Source organism: Dama dama, chromosome 12 (genome assembly GCF_033118175.1).
Source record: "Dama dama isolate Ldn47 chromosome 12, ASM3311817v1, whole genome shotgun sequence".
Classification (NCBI taxonomy): Eukaryota; Metazoa; Chordata; class Mammalia; order Artiodactyla; family Cervidae; genus Dama; species Dama dama.
The window spans coordinates 65,715,090-65,730,662 of record NC_083692.1 but is presented as its reverse complement, the minus strand read 5'-3'; the positions used below and the strand labels follow the sequence as shown (position 1 = coordinate 65,730,662).

The following is a 15,573-nucleotide window of genomic DNA, read 5'->3' as shown; positions in this document are numbered from 1 at the left end:
TTTCAACTTAAAGTGACAGTTGTAAATTAACAAATGGTCACCTTTTCTGATAGGGCTGCCCAGGTGGTGCAGTGGTAAGCAGTGTACCTGCCAATGCAGGAGATGAAGTTTCAATCCCTGGCTTGGGAAGATCCCCTGGAGAAGGAAATGGTAACCCACTCCAGTATTCTTGCCTGAAAAATTCCATCGACAGAGGAACCTGACAGTGTACAGTCCATGGAGTTGCAGAGTTGGACACCACTGAGCACAGCACACCCTTACTGATTCATCCATGTCGTTTAAGTTTAATTAGTGTGTGTGCTGAATAAATCCAAACCAGATCCTGGACTTGCAAAGCTGAAACCATAAGCCTGATGATCTTCCTCTTCCCAAGGACTGCTCACACTTGGAAGCCACATGACAGCAGTCAACATCCTTCTATCTTAGGTATCTGTTTTCCCTCAGTGTGATTAGTACAAATATGTTTTTTATTTGTATTCTCAACCAGTCTAGGCCTTCACTAAGGTCAGGAACCATGTCTTTCTTACCTTTGTATCTCTGAAGCCAAGTAATGCTTGGCAAATGTTAAAAATTTATTTGGTATCTGAATGTTTAAATTAGAAACCTTTTGGTAAAAGACAACACTGAACTGGAGCTAGACCTTGTGATTCACTCTTCAGTTCCTTCTCCAAGTGGCAACCAGGGTAATCTTTCTGGAATGAAAATTGGATCATCTCACACACACACACACACACACAAATTGGATCATCACATACACAAACAAACACGTCAGAAACTCTTTGATAATTCCCCATTGCTCTTAAAGGCTTAAATTCTTATAGTAAGTTAGGTAGAGTTCTTAGTTCAAACAATAGAGCTCATTCTAGCCAGTTTAAGCAGTAAAAGGGATTAATTAAAGCTGCTCTGTACAGTATAAATTCTGTAATGATAGAAATGTTCTGTATCTGAGTTGTCCAATAAGGTATCCACTAGTTTTATGTGATTCTTGAGCACATGAGATGCAGCTTCTGTAACTGAATAACTGAATTTTAAATTTTCTTTCACTTTAATTAATTTAAATAGCCACATATGGCTAATGACTATTCAGTTGACCACAGGATTAAAGTATATTAAACAGTAAACGGAATCTCAAGAGGGGCCAGAGTCAGACTTGGGGTCTAGATAGCCAGGAGTTTCTAAACCTCAGTCAAGGACTTCTCAGGGAATACCCTAGTGCCACTCAATGTAGATACTGCAGCTGGGCACTGGATATAGGAACTTCCCCCATGTTAGTCCCCAATATAACTCCATATAGCAATATACAAATCCCTCCAGTGCTATCTTGTCGGACATGAATTCCACACTGCCTGCTTCCTCTGCTATTATGCCTCTGAACCAAAGGCCCTGCCTGATCAAAGGAGCCCAGGTGATGGATGCCCAAGTTGCTAGGGAGTCTGGGAAGGCCAGTTTCTAGATCCTACCTCTTGGAAACAGTACTTCATGTGGGAAATTCCCCACACAAAGAAGAGTGTTGAGAACACGCTAGATGTCCAAAGGGTATGAGAACAGTCTACTTTGCTTGGTTTATGTCAGTGCTTTCCAAACTTTAATATGCAGTCAGATCATCTGAGGATCTTGTTAAAATGGAGATTCTCACTCAGGGGCTGTGAAGGGAAGAGGAAAAAGATTTTGCAGTTCCAACAAGTTGCTGGATGTTTCCCATGTTGCTAATCCACAGACCACATTTTGAGCAGCAAGGCTTTATACAATTCCACAAGGACTCCCTCTCTAGACCTCTCTTATAGCTTTCTTCTTGTCTGTGTTTCAGACACATTCTGAAAGACACTCTTTCCAAAAACAAACACAAAAAAACTTTATTGAAATATAATTCACACTCCATAAGATTCACCCTTTTGTCATGTGGCTGGTTCTCAGAGGTCTTGGCTTATCTTGATTTGGCTGTTTCTGAGCCTGTTCTCCAGCTCTCTTATGAATCCTTTGAGGCACCAATATCCTTTCAATAATTCCGTCTCTTATGAAGTTAACTGGAGTTGGTTTCAGTATTTTGCATTTAAGAATTCTGACAAATACATCTTCTGATCCACTTGGAGTTTTAATCTCAGGACAGGACCATGTGGGAAGGCAAATGGGAGATCTCTAGTCCTCATGCTGTTAAGGAGGACAAATGTAAAAATATTTTTTCTGGGGTGTGTGTGCTTAATTACATATATGACAGCTTTATTGAGTTACAAAAAGTGAAAGTCACTCAGTAGTGTCCGACTCTTTGGGCGATCCCATGAACTGTAATGTAGCCTGCCAGGCTTCTCTGTCCATGGAATTCTCCAGATGAGAGTACTGGAGTGAGTTGCCAATTCCTTCTCCAGGGGATCTTCCCAACCCAGGGATTGAACCCGGGTCTCCTGCATTGCCGGCAGATTCTTTACCGTTTGAGCCACCAGGAAAGCCCTTATTGAGTTATAAGTCATAAAATATGCTTACCCTTTAAATTATACAACGCAGTGCTTCTTAGTACATTCAGAGTTTAGCAATCTTCATTTTGTTTTGTTTTGAAATATTAATAACTCTTTCAAGAGTTTTTCCAGAGTAAAGGAACTTCGAGCATATCGACAAGGAATCTACACTTTTAATGAGTCATTCTTACAGCTCTCAACTCATTCAGCTACCTCCTTCACGCCTGTTCTCAACGCGGTCCCGCCTCGGCACTAGGTCTCACTGATTGGTTGGTGCTGAGTGACGCCCTCAGATCGCGACCCAGAGGCCGCGGCCGCTGGGTCATGTGGCTGGGAGGCCGGTCGTGGCTCCTGGTTTTTGGGCAAGTGTGCTCCAGTCTCCGGTGCCTCACATTTGCCAGCACTTGGGGTGCCTGTAGGGGACCCATGGCGGAAAGACTCTTGACCGGGGCTGAGGCAGCGAGCGGGCTGGGGGCTCCAGCTCAGCAAAACGGAGATGCGGGCGGCGACGCGAGGGGTGAGCAGCCCCCAGGGCACTCGGAGCCGGCGGGTTCAGAAGTGGAGCCGGTCTCGGGGGACGCGAAGCAGCCCTCAGGAAACGGGGAGCGGGCCCCGGCTGCATCCCCGGGCCCTGGCAAGCGGAAGAAGCGGCGGGGCGCGGTTGGAGAGCGCGTTGTGCCGCCCCCGAAGAAGCGCCGGGCAGGGGTTAGCTTCGGCGATGAACACTTTGCTGAGACCAGCTACTACTTTGAAGGCGGCTTGCGCAAAGTGCGGCCCTATTACTTTGACTTCCGGACTTATTGCAAAGGCCGCTGGGTGGGCCACAGCTTGCTGCACGTCTTTGGCACGGAGTTCAGAGCCCAGCCCCTGGCCTACTACGAGGCCGCTGTCCGGGCGGGACGTCTGCACCTCAACGAGGAGCCGGTACAGGATCTCAGCATTGTGCTCAAGGTGGAGTCCTGATGGGGCCTGCCCAAAAAGGGGCATGGTTTTTTCGGTTACTTGGGCATAGGTACCGGAGTAAATTCGGGGTCATTCTGAAGCGTTCTTGTTTTAACTTGTAACACTCTTTTACCGCTCCATTTCCGCAGGTAGACTGCCCATATGTTTCAGACCTCAGACCCCTTATCCCTTCCATCAAAGCGACTTTGCTGTTTCCAAGGCACAGAAGTTGGAATTCTTGTGAAAGTAAAAGTTAGTCGCTCAGTCGTGTCTGACTCTGCGATCCCATGAACTGCCAGGCCCCTCTGTCCATGGAATTCTCCAGGCAAGAGTACTGGAGTGGGTTGCCAATTCCTTCTCCAGGGGATCTTCCCAACTCAGGGATTGAATCCTGGTCTCCTGCATTGCAGGCATTCTTTACCGTTTGAGCCACCAGGGAAGCACCAGGAATTCTTACAGCTCCTTTTATGCAGTCTTGTGGCACTGGCATTGATGACTTTCTCTCTTGCATTGTAGATCTCTGTACAAATAGTAATAATCGAGACTATTATTTATATCTCCTGACTGTGCTGGGCACAGCATTAAGCTTTTTATGTACTTTAATATTTAATTCTAATGACAACCCTGTGGAGTAGATACTGTCACCTCATTTTACCTGTGAGGAAGTCGAGGAAACTAAGATCAACCTCATAGAGGTAAGACACAGTGCCACCTCCAACACCTGTGTTCTTATAAGTGAAGTGAAGCGAAAGTCGGTCAGTCATGTCTGACTCTTTGCAACCCCATGGACTATACAGTCCATGGAATTCTCCAGGCCAGAATACTGGAGTGGATAGCCTTTCCCTTCTCCAGGTGATCTTCCCAACCCAGGGATCGAACCCAGCTGTCCCACCTTGCAGGGGGATTCTTTATCAGCTGAGCCACAAGGGAAGCCCGTGTTCTTATAACTTCCACTTGAATTATTTGTCCTAGAGCCTGATAGGATAGAACTGTGAAATGACAGAGATTGAAACTAGAATTGTGTAGCCCAGTGCTTTGACCCTACTTTAAATTTCTATCACAGCTAAGAGGTACCAGACACTGTCATTAACTGCCTCACCATGGTTGTGAAGGGATGCAAGGCATTTGGAGAATGAGTGGTTTGAATCAGTCAGTTTTAAAGCACAGGTCTGGACTGATGCTCACATTTTACAGATAAGGGAACTGAGGCCTAGAGAAGTTAAGTGACTTCCCTAAGAGCATGCAGTAAGCCTGTAGCAAATCCAGGTCTACAGCCCAAATCTCTGGACTTACAGCTTGGTGTTTGTTCAAGGTCACAATGAGTGATGGTGTATGGAGGATTTTCCCCTTCATTTTAGAAGAATATATTGTTAAATATAACTTTCTTGTAGAGAAAATATGAATAATCAGTACAGGAAAATCCATAATCACACTATCCAGAGATATATGACATTTTAGGTGTATCTTTCTAGCTCTTTCTCAATGCCTGCTTTGCCTGTGTGTCTGTGTGTTTACAAAATAAGAATACACTGTGTATACTGCCTTTTCTGCTTAAGGATGTACTGTGACCATTCTTTCATCCAGTAAGGAAGATGGGGGGGGAAGTTGTGTGTGAAGTTGACTGATCATAGGTGGCTGGACCCTGGGCTGACCAGTTGCCTGTGTCATTGGCAGGACAATGACTTCTTACGGAACACAGTGCATAGGCATGAGCCACCAGTTACAGCAGAACCCATCCGCCTGCTAGCGGAGAACGAAGATGTGGTGGTTGTAGACAAGCCTTCTTCCATTCCTGTCCATCCCTGTGGCCGCTTCCGACACAACACGGTCATCTTCATCCTGGGCAAGGAGCACCAACTAAAGGAGCTACACCCATTGCATCGGCTTGATCGCCTTACCTCCGGGGTCCTCATGTTTGCCAAAACAGCAGCCGTCTCAGAGAGAATTCATGAACAGGTTCGGGACCGGCAGGTGAGCCAAACTGAGTTTGCCTTTTGCAGTCCACTTCTGGGCTCACAAATGCTCTGCATCGAAAGGGTGTCACCGAGTTCTAGATCTGAAGTGAGCCTCTGTGTTTATCTGCTCAAGCTTCCCATCTTCAGGAAGGTCAGCACCTAAAGTGCCAGAGACATGTTATTTTCTCTTAAGTTTCAAAAAATCTTTAGAGATAACATATACTACCTGTCTTGGTAATTTGCTGTTTTGAAAATTTTAAATGCTGACAGGCTGAGCAAGGTTTTTAAGACTGTGGAGAGAGTCTCCTTGGTGGAAAAATTCTGGATAGAGTTGGAAGAGGTTTGGGTAGAAGAGTTAAATAGTGGTGATTGTGGTCTTGAGACTTGTAATTCTGGATCTGATTATAATATATTTATTGTTTACTGTTTACCAGGCTCAATACCAAGTATGTTAGAGCCCAGCTGACTAAATCCTTGGAATAGCTCTGTTGAGATAAATGCTTTTCTAAGCAAACATTTTCTAGACAAGTTAAGGGGTTTTAAAGAAGCTGAGTACTGTAACGTACCTAGGATTGTGCAACTGGCAAATGGTGGAGCTGGGGTTTGAGCCCTCTTCTGTCTGATATGGGTGCATTTGTCATCACTGAGAAGGGTTTGGGCTTCACGCACTGACTTTCTCCCTCTTTCCCCCTGTGTAGCTGGAGAAGGAATACGTGTGCCGGGTGGCGGGGGAGTTCCCTGCCGAGGAGGTAACCTGCAAGGAGCCTATCTTGGTGGTGTCTTACAAGGTAGGGGTGTGCCGTGTAGATCCTCAGGGCAAGGCCTGTGAGTCAGTGTTCCAGAGACTGAGCTACAACGGCCACTCCAGTGTGGTACGGTGCCGGCCACTTACAGGCCGCACCCACCAGATCCGAGTCCACCTCCAGTTCCTGGGCCACCCCATCCTCAATGACCCCATCTACAACTCAGCCGCCTGGGGCCCCTCACGAGGCCGAGGCGGCCACATCCCAAAGACAGATGAGGAACTACTGCGGGACCTTGTGGCAGAGCACCAGGCCAAACAGAGTCTGGATGTGCTAGATCTCTGTGGGGGGGACCTGTGCCCTGGACCCCCAGACTCTATAGCACCTTCCTCAGAGCTCAACAAGGACTGCCTAGAAGAGATGGCTGCATCTGCCCAGAAGATGGATGGAGCAGTTGAGGCAGCCCCTCAGGATCTGGACGGAGTGCCTGTGGCGTCAGGGAAGGCAACCAAAACGGATGTTGTGAATCAAGAGACAGACCCACTCTGTTCAGAGTGCCGGAGAGTGCCACAAGATCCCTCGCCCCAGGACCTTGTGATGTTCCTGCATGCCCTGCGCTATAAAGGGCCAGACTTTGAGTACCATTCACCAATGCCTGCCTGGGCACGAGATGACTGGCAAGAACACTGAGGGCTATGGCCAATGGAGGGATTACTTATTGGATTGGAATACGTATGGGCCATGAAGTAGGAGCTGACTACATGGGCTGGTACTCAAGAGTTTCCCCGGGGTGAAGTTGGGCTCTTAAAGGACCTGCTCATACTTGCTAACTTCTTCCTTCCTCTCCCTCCAGCTAGAGTTTGTGAACTTTCTGCTTTGTAAATAGAGCTCTTTTTCTAATACCTTGTGTGTCTAGTTTTCTCACTACTTGTTTCTTTTTTTCTTTTTTTTAATTGAAGTAAAATTCACAACACAGTTGCCATTCTAAAACACAACTTAATGGCCTTTCTTACATTCACAATGATGTGCAGCCCTCACCTCTTAATTAGTTCCAAAACATTTCATCACTCAAAAGGAAACCCATACTCATTAAACAGGCAATCCCCATTTCCTCTTCCACCTAGCTCCTGATTCCATTAGCCAATCTTCTGTCTTTAGAGTTTTGCCTATTCTGGACATTTCATACAAATGGAATCATACAACAGGTGACCTTTTGTGTCTGTCGTCTTTTGTTTAGCGTAATGTTTTCAGGCTTCATCCAATTTATAGCATGCATGAGTACTTCATTCCTGTTTAAGGCTGAATAATATTTCATTGCATGGATATACCACATTTTCTTATATCCATTCATTGGGCATCTGGGTTGTTCCCACTTTTTGGCTATTGTGAATAGTGCTACTATGCACATTTGTGTACAGATTTCTGTTTGAAGACATGTTTTCTGTTCTTTCAAGTATATACCAAGGAGTGGAATTGCTGGGTCATATGGTAATTCTTCGTTTAATTTTTAGGGGAATCACTAAACTTTTCCACAGTAGCTGAACCATTTTACATTCCCATAGGAAATGCACAAGGGTTCCAACTTATCTCCATCCTCACCAACACTTGTTATTTTCCATTGTTTTGATTATAGTCATCTTAGTGGGATTGAATTATTATTGTGGTTTTGATTTGCATTTCTCTTGGGACTAATAATGTTAAACATCTTCTCATATGTTTGTTGGACATTTGTGTGCCTTCTTTGGAGTAATGTCTATTCAAATTTTTTGCCCATTTTTAATTTGGATTGGCTTATTGTTGAATTATAAGAATATATATTCTGGATATAAGACCTTTAAGAGATATGTAATTTGCAAATATTTTCTCCCATTCTGTAGGTTGTCTTTTCACCTTATTGGCAGTGTCCTGTGACTCACAAAAGTTTTATTTTTTTATTATGGTGAAAACACTTAATGTGAGATCAGCCCCTTAACAAATCAGTGTGTACAATATGATACTGTTAACTATAGGCACAGAACAGCATCTCTGGAACTTAATCATCATGCATAACTGGAACCTTATACTTGTTGAATAGCAGTTCCTTATTTCCCCCTGCCCCCAACCCCTGACATCACCATTCTACTCTCTGCTTCTGTGTTTATTTTAAATACTGGAAAAGAAAAACTCCCTTTTCTTTATTCACAGAATACTCTGTACTTTTAAAATATGTGGTGGTTTCCCCACATCAAGCAATTCTATAACACAGGCTGGGTATCCTACAATCTGACTCACCTCTGACACCATCTACCCAGAGATAGGGTCCGATCCCACAAATTAAGGACTCAGTCCCACAAAACTTGTCCCCACTTCAAATGACAATGGCAGGTCCAGATTGTTACCTGTGAATCAAAGATTCCCACAACCCCCTCCTCGGGTTCAACCACTTATTAGAATAACTCACAGAATTCAGGAAAAGTTTCCTTTCTTGATTTGTGTTTTATTACAAAGGATATTAAAGGCTAGGAAAGACCAGCAAGATGAAGAGACATGTAGGGCAAGGTTTGGAAGGGTCTGAGCACAGGAGCTTCTGACTCCATAGAGTTCAGGTGGGTCACTCCCCGGCATGTGGATGCCTTCTTGTCACTGACCCAGATGCTCTCTGAACCTAGTCATTAGGGGTTTTCAGGGCCAATGACCTTTTATTTAGCCCAAAGAGAAATATGAAAAACTTTATACTCCACAGTACCACAATCAGCAAAGGAATTACTGCTTCTGTTTCTAACTCTCTGGATTACCAGTCATGTCCTCAGGTCTTGCCATCATCCATTAATTTCACCCTATTGAAGTTGAGTTTGACCCAGTTTTACTTCATTCTGAAGATCTCAAATGAAAATTATGAAATTTGAAATCTCGGGCATTGCTCATTCTCACTATGATGAGGAAAAGTGTAACTGTTGCTTGCTGTCTATTCATAGCTATCTTTGCAGAAGTTACGAAGCATGGGCTATAGAAAGTGTTATTCCCCATTTCCCCAATTCTATTGGCATTTATTCATTTTGTCTTCCCCAAGCAAGTTTACTATAAGCTAGATTTCAATCTTTGCTCTATTGATCTTCAATATGACATACTGTTTAGTTTTCAGCTTATTAGGCATTCCCAGAAGTTATTTTGGCAAGGTAGATGTTTTCATATGATAGCATGAATCTAAGGGAATGATTTGAGAAAAAAGTTTTGAGTTGGTGTTGCAGACTCAGAGATTTCCTGGATTCATTCTTGAACCTCTTCAGGCCTTGTTGGAGCTTCCCTCATAGCTCAGTCAGTAAAGAATCTGCCTGCAGTGCAGGAGACCCAGGTTCAATCTCTGGATTGGGAAGATTCCCCTGTAGAAGGAAATGACAACCCACTCCAGTATCCTTGCCAGAAAATCCCATGGACAGAGGAGCCTGGTGGGCTACAGTCCATGGGGTTGCAAAGAGTCGGGCCCGACTGAGCAACTAACGCATCACATCACAGACCTTGTCAGGACTGTCTTCCCAGAGATGGTTCCCAGTGGGACTACACTTCCTAATGGTAAGGAATAGAAGGATTTAACTTATGTCATTACCTACCTCTCAAAACCAACCTTTGCAAGGCTTACAGCCCTGGGTCTGGGTTTTCCTTGTAAGAGTTTAAGAAATGAACTGGAGGCGCGCACGTGCACACACACACACATACACATTTCACGTCTTCCTTCAGAACTTTGTCCGTGAGGGCTCACACACACACACATTTCACTTCAGAGCTTTGTGAGGGAGGCCGACACATAAGGGCCTGCCCAGGCAGCAGACCATCACCAACTAAACACTGGACAATTTTTTCCAGAGCACCTCATTCTCCATTGAGAATGGGTCTTGAAGCTGAACTCTGAAGATTCATTCCGTGGCACTGAAATAATAAAGAGATCTGGAATATCTTGGTAATGCAATTTGGCTGTACAATAGTTCTTTCTTTTCTGGTCTTCCAGAGGTTGAAGGGTCCTGCAACAGTTCAGGATAGGACTTATGAAGAACTGGTGCTGATGGAGAATGATTTCCTTGATCTGTGGCTTGTGACAAATTTGGGGTGGTAATGGGAATCTTTCAAAATGTATTGGCATATCAGGCAGAACTATCTTGTCCAAGTCTTCAGTTGCAGCTCCTCCAGTAGATGGCGCCTCTAACTCTTACTGCCTTCATTTATCATAAATTTCTTTTTCCATTACTAATCCAAGTCCCCACACCACCACCCCTGGGCTTTTAAATAATCTGGCATGTTGTTAATCCTTTTTTTTTTTTTTTCCAGCTGTGACTCCAGACAGAATCCAAGAGGAGATTTACAATCTTTTCTCTGGATTTTAGAGCTTACTCTACCTTTTTGTGTTAGCCTTAATCCTTTTGAGTCTCGTAGAAAGAGGTAAAATAAGCACAACTCTTATACATCAAAAGATCACAGAAATGCAAAAAAACTGGGACCATCATAGCAAGACTTATTGCAATTCCATATGAAAGAAACCACAAATAAACTAAGCATGAAAACAGGTAAAGAAATGAGGAATAGAAAAGTGAACTTCCACTCATGATTTCTTCTTTTTTTTAAGCTCAAGACACTTCCAGTGCTTTATAGTTTCAGAATTTTTACAACTGAAGATCTTCCTTTGAGAAAACAACCCACTCACTTTTTATTTATAGAGACTGGACACATTGATAGACCTTATCAATTTTCCATAGGATGTCATCACTGTGAGAAGCAGGCAAACCTCAGAAAAATGATGCAGACTTGCCACTCTTTGGAGAGGTCAAAGTACCAATGGACAACTTAAATACCATCTGGCAAATGCTGAGGAAGACACACGGAGCTCCAGGAACATCTAGGAGGGGTACAAAGACCCAGAAGCAGAAGAGCATGAACTAGGTGAGAGAAATCTAAGAAGGAGCTGCAGGTTGCAGGCCCAGGAAAGTCTTCCTGATGGGGAATTACATCAAAGCTGAGATCTGAAGGAGGAGCAGGAGCCAGCCAGGATGGGGTTGATGGGAAGGAGGTGGTGGGCAGCAGGAGCATAATCCAGGGAGAGGAGTAAGTAATCTGCAAAGGTGTCCGGGAGACAGAACAAGGCCTAATTTAGGGGAGGGGTTTTAAGACTGATGTGTTGAGGACACCAGAAAATCCCTCAGGAGCTCTTAACCTTTTCTTGTGACACAGATCTGGGGCAGTCTGGTGAAGCCTGTGGGTCCCTTCTCAGAATATTGGTTTTAAATGCATAAGATTAAAAAAAAATAATAAAAAAATAAATGCATGATTAAATTTGTTGTAATATAAAGTCAACCAATTATGTTGGAATACAGTTACCAAAATAGTTTTAAAATCTGTGATTTAATTCCAAATGAAGTCAGAAAGAGAAAGAGAAATACCATATGATATCACTTACATGCAGAATCTAACATATGTGTGGAATCTATGACACAAATAAATTTATCTACAAAACAAACAGGCTCACAGACATAGAGAACAGAGTTGTGGTTGCCAAGAGGGAGGAGAGGAGGGGAAGGATGGATTGGGAGTTTGGGATTAGCAAATGCAAACTATTATATATAGAATGAATAAACAACAAGGTCCTACTGTATAGCACAGGGAACTACATCAATATCCTGTAATAAACCATAATAGAAAAGAATATGAAAATGTATGTGTGTGTGTATATATATATATATATCTGAATTATTTTGCTATACAGAAATTAATAAATTATAAATCAACTATAATAAAATTAAAAATAAAAAAATTGGTGACCTAATAATACAATGCATACACTTCCTTATAAATGCTTAAGTTTACAAGATCTAATGGTAGGTCCAATAACTACCAGTATCTTGAAGTACTATAGCAGTAATGAGCATAAAACAATAGAAGTAGAGCATATTGCTAATATGATACAACAATATCTGTTATTTCAGTTGGTGACAAAAATCACAGGTAAGGTTAATATTACTGTATTTTGTTGCTTACCTTTATTAATAGAAGGACATGCTTTCAATTAGAGATTAATGAAGATAAAGCTGCAATTTTTTTCTCCCAACCAAATAACCAATTCAATTCTATGCATGGACCCCTTGGGAGTGTGTGGAACCCAGGTTGAAACCCTTTCAAACGACAGGGTGGTAAATGGATTAGAAAGCAAAGTGCTTGGGTGACCCTCAGCCCTCAGCTCTGGGAGGTATCTACATTCCTAAGGGATTTGGATTGATGTGGGAGGAGTCACTGGAGCCTGATTTCCACTCTCAGGGCTGAAGATATCTGCCCAGTGTCAGGTTCTGGGATACCTTTTAATGCAGAGAGAGTGTGTAAACCATGACCGCAAAGGATTGATGAGCGCTTTTTACTAATTTCAAGCACCATATAGGGTGGTGGTTAAGGGCCACCAGAGTTTGATAGACTTAAGTTAAATGCCTTTTCTGGAATTACAAAAGCTGTATAACCTTGGACAAGTTTATCTTTCAGTGTCCTCATCTGAGTAAAATGGAGTAATAAACATGTCTATCGTGATCACAGGGTTATTGTGAATTAAAGTGCTATAATTCATTGTGGTGCCTGTAGATAAATACTGGATAAATGACGGTTGTTAAATGTGAGTTGAAAGACTCTGCCTGATGACCTTTCAGGAGAATCTCTATTCTTTTTCTATTCCCTCTCTGCTTAAATCCAAGAGAAGAATTAAAACTTTCTTCTCTGGGAAGGCAGCTATGTCTTCACCTCTCTGTCTTCTAGATCACTACCAAGTTTCCAAGTGCTGTCAACATCTTTTTTTAACGTTGAGTACTTTTCTTGAGCACCTGCAGCCTGCTGGGGACTGAAAGAGAACTCACGGTAGCTTTTGAAGTAAAATCTGATATTTCATAGTAACGACAGGTATGAAAAACGCTGGGGTCAGAGTCCACAAAAACGGAAGTTCCTCAATCAGGAGCTGGGTTAATTAATACTGAGCAGACCACCACTGGAACATATATAAATAGCTATAATCGTGGAATTCTATGCACTGTTTTTTGCTACATTAAAAATACACTAAATGCATTATTTAATTAAACTGTGATTCCCAGAAAATGTCTCTTTCCCTCCTTTTTCTACGTGAGGTAAGAATGCTCCAAAAGCCGTCTTTCAAGAGTCAAACCGGAGGTTTCAAAGTCGACTAGTAAATCACACATGCAATGAATAACCAACTCTTTCCATTCCGCAAGGAAATTGACCGTCATCGGTTCAAATCAGTGGCCAAAAAAAAAAAGACAGAAAAAAACCTACATCCGACGAGGATGGGATTCGAACCCACGCGTGCAGAGCACAATGGATTAGCAGTCCATCGCCTTAACCACTCGGCCACCTCGTCCCAGAAGCTTAGTCCTTCCTGGTAGCTATAGGGAGTAAAACTAGGGGGATGTGACGCAATGCTATGGGAGCCGCCATTTTGTACGGAAGCAAAGCTCCGATCTTTTTACAGCAAGAAATAAAAAGAAGATGGCCGCTCCCATGCAGTGAGGAATCTGCAGTGGGGAGAAATAAAGGAAAATTCCGTATAAAATGAGATAACCTTGAAAGAAATAAAATTGGCATACAAACTGGGAAAAAACTTTGATTGAAGAAATCTTAGGGAGGGTCTGCAGCCTAAGGGGCGGGGTCGACGCGTTGAGCGGCTTTGCGCCTGCGCTTCAGCTAGGCGGTTAGATTTGAATGCTTTACTGAGGTCCTCTAGGCGTTATGAGCAGACGTGAAGGGGTGGGGGTGAGCTATCTGAGAAGCGTGCGGACCACAAACAAGTCTGAAGAGATTTTGTGAAGCCGTTGGGACTTCACAAATGAAGCAGCGGGTAACTTTCGTCCTGGTCTTCGCCCGCGGGATTTAGGTTTTGTTACAGCGGATTGAAGGCCTCACGCTGGGAGGAGAGGGACGCGCCTACAGCCAGACTGCCTCGGAACTCTCTGGGCTCAGGTACGGACGCTTCTCTCCCGGTGCAGTACTCGCTCTTTTTTCACCTCGGCCTACACTTGGGCCACCTCTCGCCCCCCTAGCACTCTCCATCCACACCTGGACCCCACGAGCGGCCCTGGGTGGCTGGCCCGCGGCTCTCTCCGCGTCCCGCCCCGCCATCTTCTGTCAGGGCTCCAGGACTGTCCCTAGCACCTACCTCCTTTTCCCTTCTTTGGGGAACTCACGGGTGTTTGCATTTCTTCTTACTCAGTCTTTTCTTAGCTATAAATGAAGTGACAGAAATGTGATTCTGAACTCTCGGTTTATGGTTTATTTACAGTGTCTGATCCGAGTGCTTGCGGCACTGAGCAGATTTTGAGTTTTCTGCGGATGTAATAACGTAAATAAAGCCAGTATTGGTACGCCACAAAGAAGTTTTTTAAAAATCCTCGGTGCATTATTAAGCCAGAGTTAAGGAATCTTTTCTTGCTGTTTGTCTCAATAGTAGAGTTTAAGAAAAAAGTTCTAAAAATATATGTTTTGTCGATTGGAATCTTAAAGAATGTTTTATAGAGATATGACAGAGAAGACCAAAGCAGAGCTTACTTTAGGTATTAAGTTTTTTGTTTTTGTTTTATTTTACTTTATTTTTTTTTTACTTTAGGTATTAAGATTGAAGTTTTCAGTTGAATTGGATCAGTCGAATTCCTCAGATCTGTATTGGATTCCTTGTTGTCTTGTGCGCGGGTTGGGAGGAGATGATTCAGTCCCTCATCTAGAATTTACAGTCCAGAACGGGAAGGAATTAATATACACAGATAACTGTAAAGCAAAACACTGTAAAGGATTACAGGACATTCTAAAGGAATGTGGGAACCAGACCAGGTTATTTGGCGCTTTTCGGCAATGGAGACAGAGGAGGCTTCTTGGAGAAAGTGGTATTTGAGGTGGAACTTGAAGGAAAGAATGATTTGAGATGAGAAGTTAATGTACCGTAAAGGTTGGATTCCAAGTGGTATGATTTTTCTTGACAATGTGAATGGCTGGAAATGTTTACAAGGTGACAAATAGATGTAAACTGAGTGAAAAATACTTGGATTGGTAATATTAATGATGTGTTCGATGCTAAGTAAGAGACAGTAAAAGATAGCCTAGATATTGGTAGTAGGACAGTGCTGTCCAATAAAACGTCCAGTGTTAAAGGTAATGTTTAATTTCTGCATTGCCCAGCATGGTACTCATTAATTTCATAAGACTATTGAGCACCTATTAGCATCAGGGTGGCTAATTGTGACAAGAACGGTATTTTAAATTTTATTGCATTTTAATTAAGTTTAAATGATATAGACTTCAGATCTGTACTATCTGATATAGCACAGGTCTAGAGTCTATATCATTGGACACTATGAAATATATTAACTGTTGTTCAGTGGCTTAGTCTTGTCTGACTCTTTGAGACCCCATGGACTGCAGCAAGCCAGGCTTCCCTGTCTTTCACCATCTCCCGGAGCTTGCTCAGAGTTATGTCCATTG

General features: G+C 43.1%; 2 protein-coding genes and 2 non-coding genes across 4 annotated transcripts in view; 2 read left to right on the top strand and 2 right to left on the bottom strand.

The window, feature by feature from the left end:
• Positions 1 to 2,761: 2,761 nt before the first annotated feature.
• On the top strand, positions 2,762 to 6,992 carry RPUSD2 (RNA pseudouridine synthase domain containing 2). The gene is made up of 3 exons (XM_061157572.1): positions 2,762 to 3,401; positions 5,067 to 5,363; positions 6,046 to 6,992. The coding sequence occupies exons 1-3, from the start codon at positions 2,775 to 2,777 to the stop codon at positions 6,778 to 6,780; spliced, it is 1,659 nt and encodes a 552-aa protein (XP_061013555.1). The 5' UTR covers positions 2,762 to 2,774; the 3' UTR covers positions 6,781 to 6,992.
• A 3,395-nt stretch (positions 6,993 to 10,387) lies between these two features.
• Positions 10,388 to 10,504, bottom strand: LOC133067566 (small nucleolar RNA SNORA26). Its single transcript, XR_009695345.1, has one exon. It is a non-coding gene; the product is annotated as a small nucleolar RNA SNORA26 (small nucleolar RNA).
• A 2,876-nt stretch (positions 10,505 to 13,380) lies between these two features.
• Positions 13,381 to 13,462, bottom strand: TRNAS-GCU (transfer RNA serine (anticodon GCU)). The gene has a single exon. It is a non-coding gene; the product is annotated as a tRNA-Ser (tRNA).
• Positions 13,463 to 13,597: 135 nt separating this feature from the next.
• Positions 13,598 to 15,573, top strand: part of KNL1 (kinetochore scaffold 1) — a 70,944-nt gene continuing 68,968 nt past the window's right edge. Inside the window, 1 exon segment of the mRNA XM_061157571.1 lies at positions 13,598 to 14,061. The gene's annotated coding sequence lies outside the window, so the exon portion shown is untranslated.

Bases quoted from the DNA above. Each gene is read 5' to 3' on its own strand.
- RPUSD2 (XM_061157572.1), top strand. From the start codon at position 2,775: ATGTGGCTGGGAGGCCGGTCGTGGCTCCTGGTTTTTGGGCAAGTGTGC. The intron at 3,402-5,066 runs GTGGAGTCCTGA...TGTCATTGGCAG, and splicing joins ATCTCAGCATTGTGCTCAAG to GACAATGACTTCTTACGGAA. The intron at 5,364-6,045 runs GTGAGCCAAACT...CCCCCTGTGTAG, and splicing joins AACAGGTTCGGGACCGGCAG to CTGGAGAAGGAATACGTGTG.